Source organism: Tamandua tetradactyla, chromosome 11, assembly GCF_023851605.1.
Source record: "Tamandua tetradactyla isolate mTamTet1 chromosome 11, mTamTet1.pri, whole genome shotgun sequence".
Taxonomy (NCBI): domain Eukaryota; kingdom Metazoa; phylum Chordata; class Mammalia; order Pilosa; family Myrmecophagidae; genus Tamandua; species Tamandua tetradactyla.
Window position 1 is genome coordinate 84,533,068 of NC_135337.1, and position 18,198 is coordinate 84,551,265.

The 18,198-nt window shown below is 43.8% G+C and overlaps 1 protein-coding gene across 1 annotated transcript in view; it reads right to left on the reverse strand.

The window, feature by feature from the left end:
• Window positions 1-18,198, reverse strand: part of FBN3 (fibrillin 3) — a 77,105-nt gene that overhangs the window by 30,027 nt on the left and 28,880 nt on the right. The window contains exons 31-38 of the mRNA XM_077121524.1: window positions 17,071-17,193; window positions 16,775-16,897; window positions 16,131-16,256; window positions 15,848-15,970; window positions 15,029-15,151; window positions 13,793-13,954; window positions 12,751-12,819; window positions 11,650-11,775 (exon numbers count right to left, since the gene is read on the reverse strand). Coding sequence (XP_076977639.1) covers window positions 11,650-11,775; window positions 12,751-12,819; window positions 13,793-13,954; window positions 15,029-15,151; window positions 15,848-15,970; window positions 16,131-16,256; window positions 16,775-16,897; window positions 17,071-17,193 — 975 coding nt within the window. The remainder of the gene's footprint in view (window positions 1-11,649; window positions 11,776-12,750; window positions 12,820-13,792; window positions 13,955-15,028; window positions 15,152-15,847; window positions 15,971-16,130; window positions 16,257-16,774; window positions 16,898-17,070; window positions 17,194-18,198) is intronic.

Here is an 18,198-nt window from a genome sequence, read left to right on the forward strand (position 1 = left end):
ACATAAAGAAAATATCAATAAAGAGACAGATGTATGGATGTTCATAGAAGCATTGCTCACAATTGCCAAAAGATGGAAACACCCCAAGTGTCCACCAACCACTGAATGGATAAACAAAATGTTTTGATAGTGAATGGTGGTGATGGTAGCACAACATTGTAGAAGTAATTAGCAGCACTGAAATATATATCTGAATGTGGTTCAAAGGGGGAAAAGTTAGCTTATATGTATGGTAACAGAATAAAATTTTTTCAAAATCTATTAAACTACACTAACACAAACAGTCAACTCTAAGTTAAACCAAGGACTATAGTTAATAGTACAATTATTAAAATGTGCTTTCATCAGTTGTAACAAATATACCACACCAAAGCAAGGTGTTAATAATAATGTGGCGTATGGGAACCCTGTATTTTATGCATAATTGTTCTGTAAACCTACAACTTCTCTAATAAAGGAAGAAAAAAATATATATATATACATCTATAGACTTGTTTTCAGGTGTTTACAGCAGCTTTATTCATAACAGCCAAAAACAATGCAAAAGTCCAACAACAGGTTAAAATATATATATATAGAAAGAGAGAGAGAGAGAGAAGAAGAAGGAGGAGGAGGAGAAGGGAGGGAGGGTGGGAGGGAAGGAGGGAAGGAATATTGAAAGGGAACCAAACTGAGCTGAAACCCACAACAACTCAAATTTTAAAAAGTCTCTAGAGGGTTTCAGTAGTAAAATAGAGCTGGCGAAGAAAGAATCACTGAACTCGAAGATAAGAAGCTTGATATGATTTAGGCTGAGGAGTAGAAATTAAAAAGAATGAAAAAGGTGATCAGGGCCTACGAGACCTGTGAGATACTATTAATGGCAGGAAACTACCCAAACTTAATGAACGATGTGAAAATACAAATCAAAGAATCCCAATGAACCCCAAACAGGATAAATTTGAAAAGATCGATACCCAGACCTATTATAATCAAACTGTCAAATACCAAAGACAAAGAAAGAATCTTGAAAGCTGCAAGGGAGACGCCACATGTCATGTATTCCAGGATCTTCAATAAGGTTAAGTGCCAATTTCTCATCCAAAACTATAGAGGCAAGAAGGCAGTGGGGCAAAACTTTTTAAGGTGCTAAAATAAAATAATTGCCAACCAAGAGTTTTATATCCAGTGAAAGAGTCTTTCAAAAAAATGGAGAGATTAAGACATCCCCAGATAAACAAGAGTTGAGGGAGTTCATCACAATTAGACCTGCCCTCCAAACTATGCTAAAGGGAATTCTTTGGAGTTGAAGGATAGGACATTAGACAGTAGGTTGATCTCTAGTAGAGGTAACCAAGTGGGTAGGTATAAACACAGTACTATTGTATTGTATATTTGGTATGTAATTCCATTTTTTACTTCTTATAGGATCTAAGATGCAAATGCATAAAAAGTAACAATAAATCCATGGTTTTGAATACATTGTGTAGAAAGATATAATTTGTGACAAGAACAAAAAAGGTGAGGGGAGGGAAGGATAGAGGAACATAGTTTGTATATGATAATAGAGTTAAGTTGGTATCAAATCAGATGAGAGTGTCACAGATTTAGGAAGGTAAATTTAACCCCCATGGTAACAACAAAGAAAATATTGGAAAAAATACAGAAGGAAATGAGAAATGGATTCTAAAGGATTCACTACAAAAGATTAATTAAAGGGAAAAATAGACAGTAATGGAAGGATTGAGAAACAAAAAGGTATATACAAAAACAAAGAAAAATGGTAGAGGGTGCTACATTATCAGTAGTTACATTAAATGTAAATGAATCAAACTCTCCAGTCAAAAGACAGAGACTGGGGTGGTGCAATGGTGGCTCCGCAGCAGAATTCTCACCTGCCATGCCGGAGACCCGGGCTCAATTCCCAAAGCCCACTCATGCTAAAAAAAAAAAGGCAGAGATTGGCAGAATGGATAAAGGGGGGACAAAGAATGATTTACTTATATATGTTTACAAGTGATTCACCTTAAACTCAAGGACATAAGTATGTTGAAAGTGAAAGGATGGAAAAATATCCCATGAAAACAGTAGCCAAAAGAGACCTGGGGATTTCCGGGTCAAGATGGCGGCTTAACAATGTGCACATTTTAGTTCGTCCTCCAGAACAACTACTAAATAACCAGAAACAGTACAGAATAGCTCCTGGGGCCATGTCAGTGACCGGACACACAGCGTACCCCAGTCTGGACCAGCTGGACCAGCTGAGAGCCCCCCCAGAACCGTGAGTTTCCAAAGCTGTGGCAGCCGGTGCCCCTCCCCTACAGGTTACTTCCCAGAGGGGAAAGGAAAGAGACTTTACCAGCAGCAGAGACTGAGCACAATCAAATGCCAATTGTGGAACTAATTAACAAATTCTGACTACTAAAAATAGGCCTCCAGCTTAGGTGAACCTGGTCAAAGTGGAGGTTGCTCATTTTTGCCCTGGTGCCAAGGGGACAGGGTTGACGGAAAATGGGGGAAAAAAAAAAAAGAAGGAAACAGAGGTTTTCGTGGCTGTGTTTCTACAAAGGCTTGACTGCCTTTGGATATAGCGGCAGGACTTCTCAGGCTGCAACTACCCAGGCATAGGCAGAAGTGAGCTTGTTTGGGGACTTGTCTGGAGTCTGTGCCTTCCCCAGGGGAGGGGTGAAGCCCAACTCAGGTTCCTCAAGGAATTCAGACACCATGGCTTGGCAATTTGAAGCCATTAAAACCAGCCTACAACCTCTCCTCCGTCTCCACCATGCCCCCAGCAGGGAGAGTCTGCCAAAGTTAAAGGTACCGCATTATCTTATGCTGGTGGGACCTGCAGGCAGACAAGCACCACATACTGGGCAGGATAAGAAAAACAGAGTCCAGAGACTTCACAGGAAAGTTAACCTGCTGGGTCTCACCCTCAGGGAAAACTGATGCAGGTGACTCTTTCCTCCTTATAGGAGGCCAGTTTGGTCTAAGAAAATCTGGCTGGGGTCTATAATACCTAAGTAGGCCCTTCTAAGGGTAGGGGGAAAAAGGCACCATACAAGCAGGGCAAGAAACAAGAAAACAAGAACTGAAAATTTCTCCTCTGTTAAACAAAACTTAAGCTAGAGGTCCAGATAAAGCTGAACTGAATGTCAAAGAACAAATAGACAACAAATTCATCCAGCAAGAAAACCCTAGGTAAAAGAACTGAAAGCAATCTCCAGAACAAACTAATTAAGGTAATTAAATGCCTAGACACCAGCAAAAAATAGCAAATCACACTAGGAAAATTGAAGATATGGCCAGTCAAAGGAACAAACCAACAATTCAAATGACATACAGGAGCTGAACCAATTAATTCAGAATGTACGAACAGACATGGAAAACCTCATCAACAACCAAATCAATGAATTGAGGGAGGATATAAAGAAAGCAAGGAATGAACAAAAAGAAGAAATCAAAAGTCTGAAAAAACAAATCACAGAACTTATGGGAATGAAAGGCAAGGTAGAAGAGATGAAAAAAACAATGGAAACATACAATGGTAGATTTCAAGAGACAGAACATAGGATTAGTGAACTGGAGGATGGAACATCTGAAATCTGGCAAGAAAAAGAAAATATAGGGGAAACAAATGGAAAAATATGAGCAGGGACTCAGGGAATTGAAAGACAATATGAAGCGCATGAATATACTTGTTGTGGGTATCCCAAAAGGAGAAGAGAAGGAAAAAGGCAGAGAAAAATTAATGGAGGAAATTATCACTGAAAATTTCCCAACTCTTATGAAAGACTTAAAATTACAGATCCAAGAAGTACAGCGTACCCCAAAGAGAATAGATCCAAATAGACGTACTCCAAGACATTTACTAATCAGAATGTCAGAGGTCAAAGAGAAAGAGAGAATCTTGAAAGTAGCAAGAGAAAAGCAATCCATCACATACAAGGGAAGCCCAATAAGACTATGCATAGATTTCTCAGCAGAAACCATGGATGCAAGACAGTGGGATGATACATTTAAATTATTAAAAGAGAAAAACTGCCAACCAAGAATTCTATATCCAGCAAAATTGTCCTTCAAAAATGAGGGAGAGATTAAAACATTTTCAGACAAAAAAAAATCACTGAGAGAATTTGTGACCTAGAGACCAGCTCTGCAAGAAATACTAAAGGGAGCACTAGAGACAGATATGAAGACAGAAGAGAGAGGTGTAGAGAAGAGTGTAGAAAGGAAGACTATGAGTAAAGGTAAAAAGAAGGAAAATTAGATATGACATATAAAATCCAGAAGGCAAAATAGTAGAAGAAAGTACTACCCATGCAGTAATAACACTGAATGTTAATTAATTAAACTCCCCACAAAAGACATAGTCTGGCAGAATGGATTAAAAAACAGGACCCATCTATATGCTGTCTCTACTCAAAAGACATGAGGGAAGGACACAAATGGACAGTTGCACATCAATGTTTATAGCAACATTATTTAAAATTACCAAAAGATGGAAACAGCCAAAATGTCTATCAACAGACGTTTGGCTAAACAAACTGTGGCATATACATAAGATGGAATATTATGCAGCTGTAAGACAGAATAAAGTTATGAAGTATGTAACAGCATGAATGGATATGAAGGACATTATGCTGAGTGTGATTAGTCAGAAACAAAAGTACAAATACTGTATGGTCTCGCTGATATGAACTGACATTAGTGAATAAACTTCGAATATTTCATTGGTAACAGAGACCATCAGGAGATAGAAATAGGGTAAGATATTGGGTAATTGGAGCTGAAGGGATACAGATTGTGTGACAGGATTGAATATAAAAACTCAGAAATGGACAGCACAATATTACCTAACTGTAAAACACTGAATGAAGCTGCATATGAGAACGATAGAGGGAGGAGAGCTGGGGGCATAAATGAAATCACAAAGAAAGATAGACGATAAAGATTGAGATGGTGTAATCTAGGAATACCTAGAGTGTATAATAATAGTGACTAAATGTACAAATTTTAAAAATGTTTTTGCATGAGGAAGAACAAAAGTATCATTACTGCAGTGTGCTGAAAATAGATGGTACTTAATATTTTAAAATTTCAGCTTATGTGTGAGACTAAAGCAAAAAATGTTTATTTGGTACAAATTTATATTTTGACCAGTGCATCTCCTAATATAACTTATGTAGATAGTTGGCTGAACACCTTAAGTACATGGAACTTTGGGTAGGACATGAGATTTTGTTGGTTTGTCCAGGTGATGCCCTGATGAATCCCAGAGTGATTTAATCAGTGAGTGGAAAAGTATTTGCAAAGTCCCCTTTGGGGAATGGTGAGAACGGGGGAAAACTCAACTTCTCCAAGTTGAATTCTTGATATTCTCACAAGAAGTGTGGACAATCAAAGCTATAGGCTGAGCCCCCTGTCTTGGGGCTTGTCCATATGAAACTTAACCCCACAGGGATAGGTTAAGCCTACTTTAAATTAGGCCTAAGAGTCACCCCCAAGAGAACCTCTTTTGTTGCTCAGATGTGGCCTCTCTCTCCAGCCAACACAGCAAGCAAACTCACCACCCTCCCCCTGTCTACGTGGGACATGACTCCCAGGGGTGTGGACCTTTCTGGCAACATGAGACAGAAATCCAAGAATGAGCTGAGACCCAGCATCAACGGATTGAGAAAACCTTCTCGACCAAAAGGGGGAAGAGTGAAATGAGACAAAGAGTCAATGGCTGAGAGATTCCAAACAGAGTTCAAGAGGTTATCCTGGAGGTTATTCTTACGCATTAAGTAGATATCACCTTGTTATCCAAGATGTAATGGAGAGGCTGGAGGGAACTGCCTGAAAATGTTGAGCTGTGTTCCAGTAGCCATGTTTCTTGAGGATGATTGTATAACAATATAGCTTTCACAATGTGACTGTGTGATTGTGAAAACCTTGTGTCTGATGCTCCTTTTATCTTCCTTGTCAACAAATGAGTAGAACATATGGGATAAAAGTAAATAATATGGGGAACAAGTGTTAAAATAAATTTAGTTTGAAATGCTAGTGATCAATGAAAGGGAGGGGTAAGGGGTATGGTATGTAAAATTTTTTTTTCTGTTTTCATTTTATTTTTCTCTTGTCTTTTTATTTCTTTTCCTGAACTGATGTTCTGGGAAATGATCATGATGATGAATATGTAACTATGTGATGATATTGTGAATTGCTAAGTGTATGTGTAGAGCAGAATGAGCATGTGTTGGGAATGTTTATGTTTCTTTCTTGTAATTTTTTTTAATTAATAAAAAAATTTTAAAACAAACAAAAAAGAGACCTGGGGTAGCTATATCATCAAATAAAACAGACTAAAGTCAATAACTGTTACAAAGGACACAAAAGGAATCTATTTACTGATAAAAGGGGTCAGCTTAATAATAAGATAGAATAATTATAAATATATATATGTACCTAACAGCAGAGCACCAAAATATATGAAGCAAGTCTTGATAGATTTGAAGGGAAAAGCACATAATTCTAGATTGACAGTACGAGACTTCAATATACTTTTCAATAATGGATAGAACATTTAGACAGATGGTCAATAAAGAAACAGAAGACTTGAATGATACTATAAACCAACTAGACCCAAAGACATACATAGAGTACTTCTCCCAACAGCAGCAGAATACACATTCTTCTCTGGTGCACAAGGATCATTTTCGAGGACAGGATATATGTTAGGGCACAAAATTAGATTCAATAAATTTAAAAGGATGAAAATCATACAATGTATCTTCCTGAACCACAATATAATATAGAATAACAATACAACAACAGAGGGAGAACTAGAAATTTCACAAATACATGGAAATTAAACAATGCACATTTACACAACCAAGGAGTCAAAAAAGAAATCACAAGGGAAATTAGGAAATAGCTTGAGGTAAATGAAAATGAAACCACAATATACCAAAACTTATGGGATGCAGCAAAGGGAATGTGGAAAGGGAAATTTATGGTTCTAAGTACTTATGTTAAAAAAAGAAAGATCTCCAATCAGTGACCTAAACTCATACCTGGAGAAGGAAAAGAAGAGCAAACTAAACCCAAAGCTAGCAGGAGGAAGGAAATAATAAGGATTACAGCTGAAATACATGAAATGAGAATTTTTCAAAAAATAGAATCAACAAAACCAAAAGCTGATTCTTTGAAAGATCAATAAAATCAACAAAACTTTATACAGATTACAAAGAAAAAAAGAGAGAGGACACAAATAACTAAAGTCAGAAATGAAAGGGGAAACTACCAACCTCACAAAAATAGAATGGATTATAAGAAGACATTTCAAACAGTTGTATACCAACAAATATTCCTAGAAACACACAAACTACCAAATACTGGCAGGAGAAGAAACAGAAGATCTTTTCAGACCAGTAACAAATAAAGTGATTGAATCAGTAGTCAAAAAATCTTCCAACAAAAGAAAAGCTGAGGATCAGATGGCTTCACTGGTCAATTTTACCAAACATTCAAAGAATTGACACCTATCCTGCTTAAACTCTTCAAAAAAACTGGAGATTCCTAAATCTTTTATGAGGCCAACATCACCCTAATACCAAAGACAGATAAAAATAACACAAGAAAAGAAAATTCCATTGAATATTCCTTATAGATATGGATACGAAAATCCTCAACAAAATAATAGCAAATTGAATCTAACAGCACACTAAAAGATTATGCAACATGATAAAGTGGGATTTATATCAGGAATGCAAGGATGGTTCATTGCAAGAAATTCAATTAACATTAAGATAGCACATTAATAGAACAAAGGGGAAAAACGCACAATCATTTCAACTGATGCGGAAGAGGCATTTGACAATATCCAGCACCATTTCTTGACAAAAACATTCAGAAAATTATAAATAGAAAGAATCTCCCTCAACATGGTAAAGAACACACAAGAAAATTTCACCACTAATATAATTTTCAGTGGTGACAGACTGGACGATTTCCCTCTAAGATCAGGAACAAGGCAAGGATGCCCACTGTCATCATTATTACTTAACATTGAACTGGAAGTTCTAGCTAGAGCAATTAGGTAAGAAGGAAATAAAACAAATAGGATAGGAAGAAGTAAAACTTTCCCTATATGCAGGTGACATGATCCTATATATAGAAAAGCCCAGAAAATCCAAAACAAAGCTACTAGAGCTAACAAATGAATACACTAAGTGGCTGGATAGAAGATAAACACACAAAAATCAATGGTATTTCTAGACACTAGTGATGAACAACTTGAAAAGGAAATTAAGAAAAATATTCCATTTACAATAGCATCTAAAAGAATAAAATAACTAGGAATAAAGTTAAATAAGGATGTATAGGACTTGTACACAGAAAACTACAAAACATTGCTGGAAGAAATTAAAGAAGACTTAAATGGAAGGATTCATGCGTTCATGGATTCAAAGACTCAGCATTGTAAAGATATCAATTTTACCCAAAGCAATTTTCATACTCAACGCAATTTCAGTCAAAATTCCAACAGCCCTTTTTGCAAAACTGAAAAAGCCAATAATCAAATTCATATGGGAGCATAAAGGGCCCCAAATAGCCAAAATCATCTTGAAAAAGAAGAATGAAGTTGCAAGCTTCACATGTCATGGTTTTAAAACTTATTATTACAAAGCTACCGTAGTCAAAACAGAATGGTGCTGGCACAAGAGACAGAAATATAGACTAATGAAATAAAACTGAGAGCTTGGAAATAAACCTTCACATCTCTGACCAACTGATTTTTGGCAAGGATGCTAAGTCCACCCAAAGGGGGAAAGAATACTTTTTCTAACAAATGGTACTGGAAAATTGGATATCCACTTGCAAAAGAATGAAAGTGGACTCCTACCTCACACTATATAAAAAAAGTTAACCAAACATAAGAACTAAAACTGAAAAAAACCCTTAGAAGTTCAGGATCTTGCATTAGGCAATGGTTTCTTAGACTTTATACCAAAAGCAAGAGCAGCAGAATAAAAAAATAGATAAATGGGACTTCCATTAAAATAAAAAACTTTTGTGCCTCAAAGGACATTATCAAGAAGGTGAAATGACAACCTACTCAACAGGAGAAAATATTTAGAAACCATATATCTGATAAACGTTTACTGTCTAGAATACATAAAGAACTACAACTCATGAATAAAAAGACAACTCAATTTTTAAAAATGGATAAAATCCTCAGGAAGCTAAGTATAGAGCTGCCTCATGACCGAGCAATCCTGCCACTTGGGATACACCCAGGAGATCTGAAACAAAAATATGAACAGACATTTGCACACTGATGTTCACAGCGGCGTTATTCACAGTTGCCAAAAGATGGAAACAACCCAAGTGCCCATCCACAGATGGATGAACAAAGCATGGTATATACATAAGAGGGAATATTATTCAACAGTGAGAGGAAATGAAGTCCTGAAGCACGCAATAACATGGGTAAACCTTGAGGACATTATGTTAAGTGAAATTCGTAAGACACAAAAGGACAAATATTGAATAATCTCACTGATATGAACTAATTATATAAACTCAGAGACATAAAATATAGAACATACATTACCAGGATATGGAATGAGGCTAAAGAATGGGGAGCAGTTGCTTAATATGTGCAAAATGTTTCACTGTGGAAATGGACAGAGGTGATAGCATGTCATTGTGAGAATAATTAATAGTGCTGAATGGTGTGAGAATGTGGTGGAAAGGGGAAGTTCAGAGTAACGTGCGTCACCAGAAGGAAAGCTGGAGGGTAAAACATGAGGATGTATAACAGTGACTCTTGTAGTGGACAATGCCTATGATTAACTATACAAATATTTAAAAGTTTTTTAATGAACTGGAACAAATGTACAACACTGTCACAAGGAGCTAATAATAGAGGGGTATATGGTAAAAAAATGTACCTATTGCAAACTATGAACTAGAGTTAACAGTAATACTTTAATACTCTTTCACCAACAGCAACAAATGCATTATACCAGGTCAGGAATAGAGGGGGATAAAGCTTAGGGGGAATTTAGGTTTTCTTTCTTCTTTTTATTTCTTTTCTGGAGTAATGAAAATGTACTGAAATTGATTATGGAGATGTTTCTACAACTATGTGATGATACTGTGAGCCAGTGGTTGTATACTTTAAATGGTTTGTATACCATGTGAATATATCTCAATAAAACTGCATTAAAAAATGAGCAGGCGGTACACAGCTGGTTCAGTGGTAGAATGCTCGCCTTCCTTGCAGGAGACCTGGGTTCAATTCCCAGACCATGCACCCCCCACCAAAAAATGGGAAAAGCTGGTTTGACAGACCCCAACCAACATCATTCCTGTTAACTCTTAAGAACGCCTGGGCCTCTGAGCTGATAAAATTTCATTCACTAATTTCACTTTCTTGAAACCTATAATCTCCAGAGAGTTCCTAGGCCAAGTAAATTCTGAAACCCATAGGGACCAGCCTTTCTAAGATCATCAACTAATGACATCCCCCAATCCTTTATGGTCAACACCTCCTTCTCAACATGAAAAAGTTAGAAGGCATATTTCCCAAAGATCCCTATAGATTGGGAGAAGAATCAAAAGAGAAGGAGGAGTTATAGCAGAAAACAAGATTAACAAATGAGTACGACTGCTGAATCACTATATCAATATTTCTTTTAGCCTCTAGTGTTTTGGAGCAGCTGGAAGGAAAAATCTGAAATAGTGGAATGGTAACCCATACCAAACTCTGAAATCTGTTCTGTAACTACTTGCTAAAATGTACTTTGGAAATTATTGATTTTTCTTCCTTTTTTCCTGTATATATGTTATAATTCACAATAAAATTGATACATTTTAAAAAATGGGCAAAGGACTTGAACAGATCTTTCTCCAAAGAAGACATGCAAATGGAGGAAAACATGGTCAACATCATCACCCATTAGGAAAATGCAAATCAAAACCATAATAAGATACCATTTCACACCCACTAGAATGGCTTCTACTTAGAAAATGGCAAATATTGGTGAGCATGTGGAGAAACAGGAACGTTCATCCATTGCTGGTGGGAATGTCCAATGGTACAGCTGCTGTGGAAAAGTCTAGTGACTTCCCAGAAACCTTAACTTCTGCATCTGAAAAATGGGGATTCTATAAGCACATCTCCCTCATGGGGCTGTGGTGATGGGTAAATGACCACCAGGGAGGGGTTCCCGCCCAGGCACTCCATAGACACTAGTCAGCTGTTGGCCATTACCAGGAGACTCAAATGAGAACATCAGGGAGGCAGGGGAAGAGTTACCTGAAGGAAAGGTGGGGCATTTCCTTCCCTGACATTTCCCTCTTCTTCTGAGTTCCGGACCCTGATCGGTTTTTTGCCCAAGGGAAGAAGAATGTGGCTGCCCTTATAAAGCCAGGTTGTTTTTTGAGGAGTAGGAGGTCAGGCAAGGGGGAGGTGGAAGCAGCAGAGCTGAGTAGACCAGTACATTCCAATAAGACCCTCCCTTGACCCTGCCAATGAGCTCCAGGCAGCAAGGCAGGGGAGCAGGCGCTGGGGGGCATTTTAGGTCTTCATACCCAAGGGGACAGTGGTTGAGCAGGGTAGGAAGGCAGGGAGGGAGAGGAAGGGCCTGGTCATGGCCAGGGAGGGGCCATGCTCACCCACACAGGCACAGGTGTCCTCGCTGAGGTGGTAGCCAGGTAGACACTTGCACTGGAAGCTGCCAAAGGTGTTGACACAGTCGCCCCCTTGGCACAGGCCTGGCAGCTCCTGGCACTCATCAATGTCTATGAAGATGCGAGGGAGCCTTGTTCGCAAGCTAAACTCAAGCAGAGGCCTTGGGACACACCCATGCCCTGTCCTGGGCTCTCCAGGGCCCTGGAGGAGCCATACCTGTTCCTTCAAGGATCCCCAAGGGCCATCCCATGGGTATTGGACATTTGTAGGGCTCAGACCTGGGCCTAGCTTGGAAGCTGGGCCCAGAATCTCTTGGGTCAATGTCACCTTAAATCCATGCCCTTCCATCATCTGACAGTCTGTCCCCCCATCCAACCATCCATCCCCCCATCCAACCATCCATCCATCCTATAGTTTCCTCTGAATGGACAGTCTTCTCCAATCTTATCATTGCCTGTGGATAAAAGGATGGAAGGATGGAAGGACAGATGGATGGATGGATAGATGGATGAATGGGTGGAGAGATGGATGAGAAGAAGGACAGGTGAATGAGTAGAGGGGTGGATATGAAAAGTAGTGGGTAGGTGGATAAGCAAATTGGTGAATGAATAAGAAGATGGATGATGAATAAATGTATGGGTGAATGAGTGAACTGCAGGATGGACTGGTTAGTGGGACAGATGGATGGAAGGATGGAAAGGTAAATAAGCGTATGGATAAGAAAAGCAGGAGACAGGCAAATATGCAAGTTTGTGAACAGATGAGATGGATGAGTGGATGGATGGTTGGGTGGACATATGGAAAGACAGATGGATGAATGGATAGGAAGATGGATAGATGGATGCATAGATGGGTAGATGGATGGATGGATGAATATTTCAGCAGGTAAAAGAAGAAATGGTTGAAAAGATAGATGAATAATTCACCACAAAACAAAAGCACATTCCAGTCCTGCTGCCTGGTCCCCATGACTGGGTGGAGGAGGTTCTCCAACCCCATTCATAGCTGCCCAACTTTGCACTTTGATGAAGCAGGGACAAGAGAAAGGTCAACCCCTGGGTGGGTGACCTTTGCCAAGAGCTCACCTTCCAGGATGACCGTGACGGGGTTGGGCCGGAAGCCCTCACCACCTGGGCACAGGGTTTTGTATCCAGCTGCAAGGGAAACAGGCACTTGTGAGGGGCTGTGGAGCAGAGTTTAGGGGAGGCAGGGGAGGGGAAGCCCCCCAAGAAGGGTCCAAGAGTGAGTCTCAGATCCCTCTGCCCACTCCGACATCCTCTTCCTTTCTCCCTTGGTCTCCATGGTCTCTGGTGACCAAGAAACTTTGGCCAGTCCTGGAGCTGCCTGGGGATCCAGTACCTCTGTGTGTGTGTGTGCAAGTACACATACAGCATGTGAGCAGATGAATCGTGTGGAACGGTCTGGGAACGGGAAAGGAGAGGATGATGCCTTCCAATTCTGAATAAGGCCCTGGTGTGACTGCAGGCTTCCCCCATGAAAGGAAGATTGTCGGCATTCACACGCACACAGTGGAATAGTGGACTCATGCCTCTCTGTTTCATACCTGAGGCCTTTGCACATGCTGTTCCCACTGCACCACACACCCTTCCCCTTAGTCTGCCTGGAAAGCTCCTACTCATCCTGTGAAATGTCACTCAAGCCTCCTCCCCCAGTAAGCCTTTCCGAAACCCTTCCTCTCCTCGGCTTTCTCCTGCACCATCACCGTGCCTCAAACCGACCCTTAGGTTAACTGCTCTCCCAGTTCTGGTGCCACTGGTTTATGGAGAGCCACAGTGTGTAGTGGCTGTAACACCTCCTTCTCTGGGTCACCAGGCTCTAATACACTGTACAGAGGAGTCTGGAAATGTTTGTTGACTGACTGAGAGAGCAAGTGAACACAAAAGACAGAAGAATCCACAGCGAGGGGCTGCAGAAAGAGACCCTGGACACACACCCAGCCAATGAATAGCTGAGAACATGCTGGATGAGCCCTCGCCCTCTCTGGGACTCAGTTTCCCGGCTACCCAAGACCCTCCTTTAGAGGTGATAAGGCCTGGGCTGGGGTGAGAACTCCTGGCTCAGGCAACGGTGCACATCAGCCCCACGCGACCCCCCACAGGGACTCACAGCTGTTGGCCGGCGGGCACGGCTCACAGGGGTTGCCCCAAGCCCGGCCCAGGGAGCAACAGCAGGAGGCTCGGGGGACACCGACCCCGGCCTCAGCACTGCAGGAAATGCCACCGTCCCCTCGGTCATGCGTGTCCAGGAAACAGTTCCCGAACCGGGTATCTGGATAGATAGAAAGGCACGGTGGGCAAGGAGGGGAGGAGAAACTGTGTGTGCCTCTGAGTGTGTGTGCACGTGTGTGAGGCTCTGTGGGTGTGACGGTGCATGACTCTGCGTGTTCAAGTCTGTGTGTGCATATGTGCTTACGTGACTCGGTGTGTGACTGTGCATGTGTGTTTGTGTGTGACTCTGTGTGTGACCACGTGTGCAACGTGTCTTTGACTGTGTGTGATTGTGTGTGAATGTCTGCTTGTGACTGTGTGTGCATGTGTTTACGTAAGGTTATGTGACTGTGTGCACATGTGCTTGTGTGACTGTGTGTGTACGACTCTGTGTGTGCATGTGTTTGTGTGTGATCCAGTGTGTGTGACTGTGCATCTCCATGTATGTAAGACTGTGTGTGGCTCTGTTAAGATGTGCACATGTGTCTGTGTGTGACTATGAGACTCCACGTGTGCATGATTCTGTGTGACTGTGACTCCTGCCTGCGTGTATGTGATTGTGCGTGTGAGTACACACACATAACTGCGCGAGACTGCGTGCACCTGCATGGACCATGGGTGGCTGCATGGTTGTGCATCGGTGTGTGGCTGTGCTGTGCCTGTGTGTGCACATATGTGACTGTGCATGTGTAGCTTCTGTGTGTGACTCAGGTCTGACTGTATGTGCCTGTCCATGACTGTGTGCACGCACGGCTGTCGTTGTGTACTTCTGTATGTGACTGCACATATGAGGGTCTGTTTCTGACTATGCATATGAGCCTTTAAGTATGTGTGTGACTGTGTGACTGTGTATGCCTGTATCTCGGGGTGTGTGTGTGACTCTGTGCCTGTGCATGCATATGCATATGGTACACGGGTGTAACCACCCAGAGGCCAGGCAGGGAAGATGCGCATGTGACAGGAGTGGAAGGGGGCTCTGCCCAGGTGGACAGGGACTTCCACTTGGCCAGGCCAAGCTCACAGCTGTCAGGAGCAGGTGCCCCTGAATGGACAGACAGACCTGCTGACCCAGCCCTGGCCCGGCCCAGCTCCTCCCGACCCCAGAGCCCCTGCCCGGAGTGGAGCATGCACTCACCCACGCAGCCCACCCCGCTGGGGTTCAGCTCAAACTCCGGGGGGCAGTTGCAGAGGTAGCTGCCGGGGGTGTTGACACACAGGCCATTGATGCAGTTTACGGGGTCTGCACACTCGTTGACATCTGGGGGAAGGGGGGAGCAGCAGGGGAGACCCTCCCCACCCCACCTCCTTCCCAGCCTCCTGGATTTTAGGGTGCTGGGTTTCAGCCCAGGAGGAGGGAAACCTCCAAGTCTCCTCTGTTTCGGCATCTCCCCTGGCTCACGTCACCCTATCTTCTCGCCGCCTCTACCTGGCAAGGAGGATTGAGTCTGGAAAGCTCTCCCTGCCCTGGGTTCCACCCTGTTCCAGGCCACACCAACGTGTAGAAAATGTGTTTAAACTGGACGTCGGCAAATTGCAACCCGTGGGCCAAATCTGCAACGCCCCCAGCCTGTGTCTACAAATGATATTTATTGGCACACAGCCACATCCATTGATTCTGCGTGGTGTATGGCTGCTTGGTGCTGTAACAGGCTACTATGACAGAGACCTGCAGGGGACGTGGAGCTGAAAATGTTCATGACCCAGTCCTTTGTAAAAAAGTTGGTTGGTCTCTGTCTTAGGTGAGAGGGTGTGGAAATATTTTGGTGGTTGTGGCAGAGGGGAGCCACCTTCGTTCATTCATTCACCATGCTTATTCAGCTTATTCAGGGGAGGATAAGGGAAAAAGAAAGCAGGACGAGAGAGATGGGGGGGGTAATTTCCAGATTTGGCGGGGGAGGTTCAAGAAATTAAGAGGTTCTGAGCGCAGGGAGATGCCCACCCTCTCTTCTCCCACCTGTGCAGTCGCTCCCATCGCGGTGCAGCTCGTAGCCGTCGCCACAAATGCAGCGGAACATTCCGGGTAGATTTTCGCAGCTCCCAAATACGCACAGGGTCCCGAGAGCACACTCGTCCACATCTGCAGGGAACCCCAGCAAGTGTGCCCCGGCCCCCTCCCCCCAAGCCCCTGCCTGATCAGGACCATCCCCACCCCCACCCTCGATGCCCTCAGGCCAGGCTGGACCCCGGGACCTGGCACCCAGCCCCCATCCCCACTCCACCCCAGCCACAGGCCTCACCCTGGCAAGCCCGGTGGTCCCCGGAGGGGCTGAAGCCCATCTCACACTCGCAGCGGTACCCACCGGGGACGTTGAGGCACTGCCCGTTCTCGCAGAGACCCACGTCCTCCACGCACTCGTCCCTGTCTGAGGGGCCCCCAGGGGCAAAGGGGTTGCACACCAGCTGGGCACCGGATGGGCAGAGGGCCCTGGGCCTTGAGCTGACCCCCTACCCCCACCCTGCCATCACCCAGGGAAGCAGTGCTGGGAGAACTCAGACCCCACCAGCTGGTTGGACAGTGACCCAGTTCACCCCAGCCAGGAGTGGGGACAGACAGAGCCTCGGTCACCTCCCGGTCCCAGGGAGCACAGGCAGTGTTCTGCTTGCTCGGCCTCCAGGCAGTGGGCAGGCAGGGGGCCCAGTCACTCTCGATGACCTGAAGGTAAGCCCAGCCAGAAGGCTCCAGGCATTACGAGTCCAGGGGATGCATCGGCCCTGGTGGCTTTGGCCTTGAGCCATGCGCAGGCAGGGGGCAGCCTCGTTGGCTTTACACACTGTCCCCAGCCCCCACAGAGCGGTGGGTGGACATGAGTGGTAAGATGAGGGATGCCCGGCCCCCTGGGCTGTCCCCCTTGGACTTCTCTGCCCGTGCCCCAGATCTCACCGGTACAAGAGAAGCCATTCCCAGTGAAGCCGCCGAGGCAGGCACAGCTATAGGAGCCAGGCGAGTTGAGGCACTGGGCACGCGGGCTGCACTGGTGTTCCCGGAAGGTGCACTCGTCCACGTCTGCAGGAGACAGAGCAGGGGTGCCCGCCGGGCAGGGGCATTGGGGGAGCCCCAGCCTTGACTGCCCCCTACAGACACCCCTGGTTCCCGGCCATCCTCTTCTGAGCCCATCCTGCCACTCTTCCCCGCACCCCATTTGCTGTGCCCAGCCCCTGCTGCCCCCAGGCACTCACCCTGGCAGCCGAAGCCATCCCCCACCCAGCCTGGCTGGCACCTGCAGCTGAAACTTCCAGGAACGTTAAGGCAGAAGGCGTGGCGATCACAGTTGTGTGTCCCATGTTCACACTCGTCCACATCTGAGAGGAGAGGGAGGGTGCAGGAGAGAACACGGGCACCCCCATGTAATCCCGGGCCCCACAGAAATACGGCTTCAGGTGTGGGACAGGGAAATGGGGAGGTGCAGAGCGGAGTCCTAGGAGAGGGCCGATGGCGGGAGACCCCACCCCCACCCTATCCCATCCGAGGATGTCCGCCTTCACCCAGAGCCCAGGAGGGAAACCCAGAAACCCAGCAGGCATAACTCCCAACTGCCCTCAGAAGTGGTCCCAAGCGGCAGCATGAGAGACCGAGGGCAGACGTTAAGAGTAACCGTCATTCGGGGAATATACAGGGGTCATAAATGCTTGAGGAGCGTGATGTATACAACCTATGCGCAAATATTTAGAAATATCGAATGGATGGATGATGGATGGATGGATGGATGGACAGACATCTGACTGTCAGATGGACAGGTAGAATGTGATAAAAAAAAATGAGGCCAAATGTTAAAAGTCAGGAAATCTGGGTATCTGGAGAAGAGGTATGTTGGAGCTCTCTGTATCGCTTTGGTATTATTTTTGCAACCTCATGTAAACAGTGTAGGATTATTTCCAAATATAAAATAAAAAAGAGTAACTCTGTCCTAATGAGCTTGCCACATCTACACCAGGGTTTTCCTCTAAAACAAATTGAGTCGATTTTGCCGTGCCCTTACAATTTCCGCATTGTTCAGATGCCACCAAAGTGAGATGCTAATTACTGAATGTTCTTGTAAATGGTTCTCCTGTTCTTACTTACATGATTGGATTTTAAAAGAAAATTTTCCAGGGCAACACGGGTAGTTCCATGGCAGAATTCTCCCTTTCCACGTGGGACACCTGGATTCAATTCCCTGCCTACTCATTCAGCCCCCTCCAAAAAAATAACTTTTGTATCAACACCAGCTCTCCCTGTAACAGTTGCTTCTAGCACACATTAAGGTAACTGTGGAACTGGTGAAATTTTTAAATCGATTCATCTATGCACCGTTCAGAACCATCCAG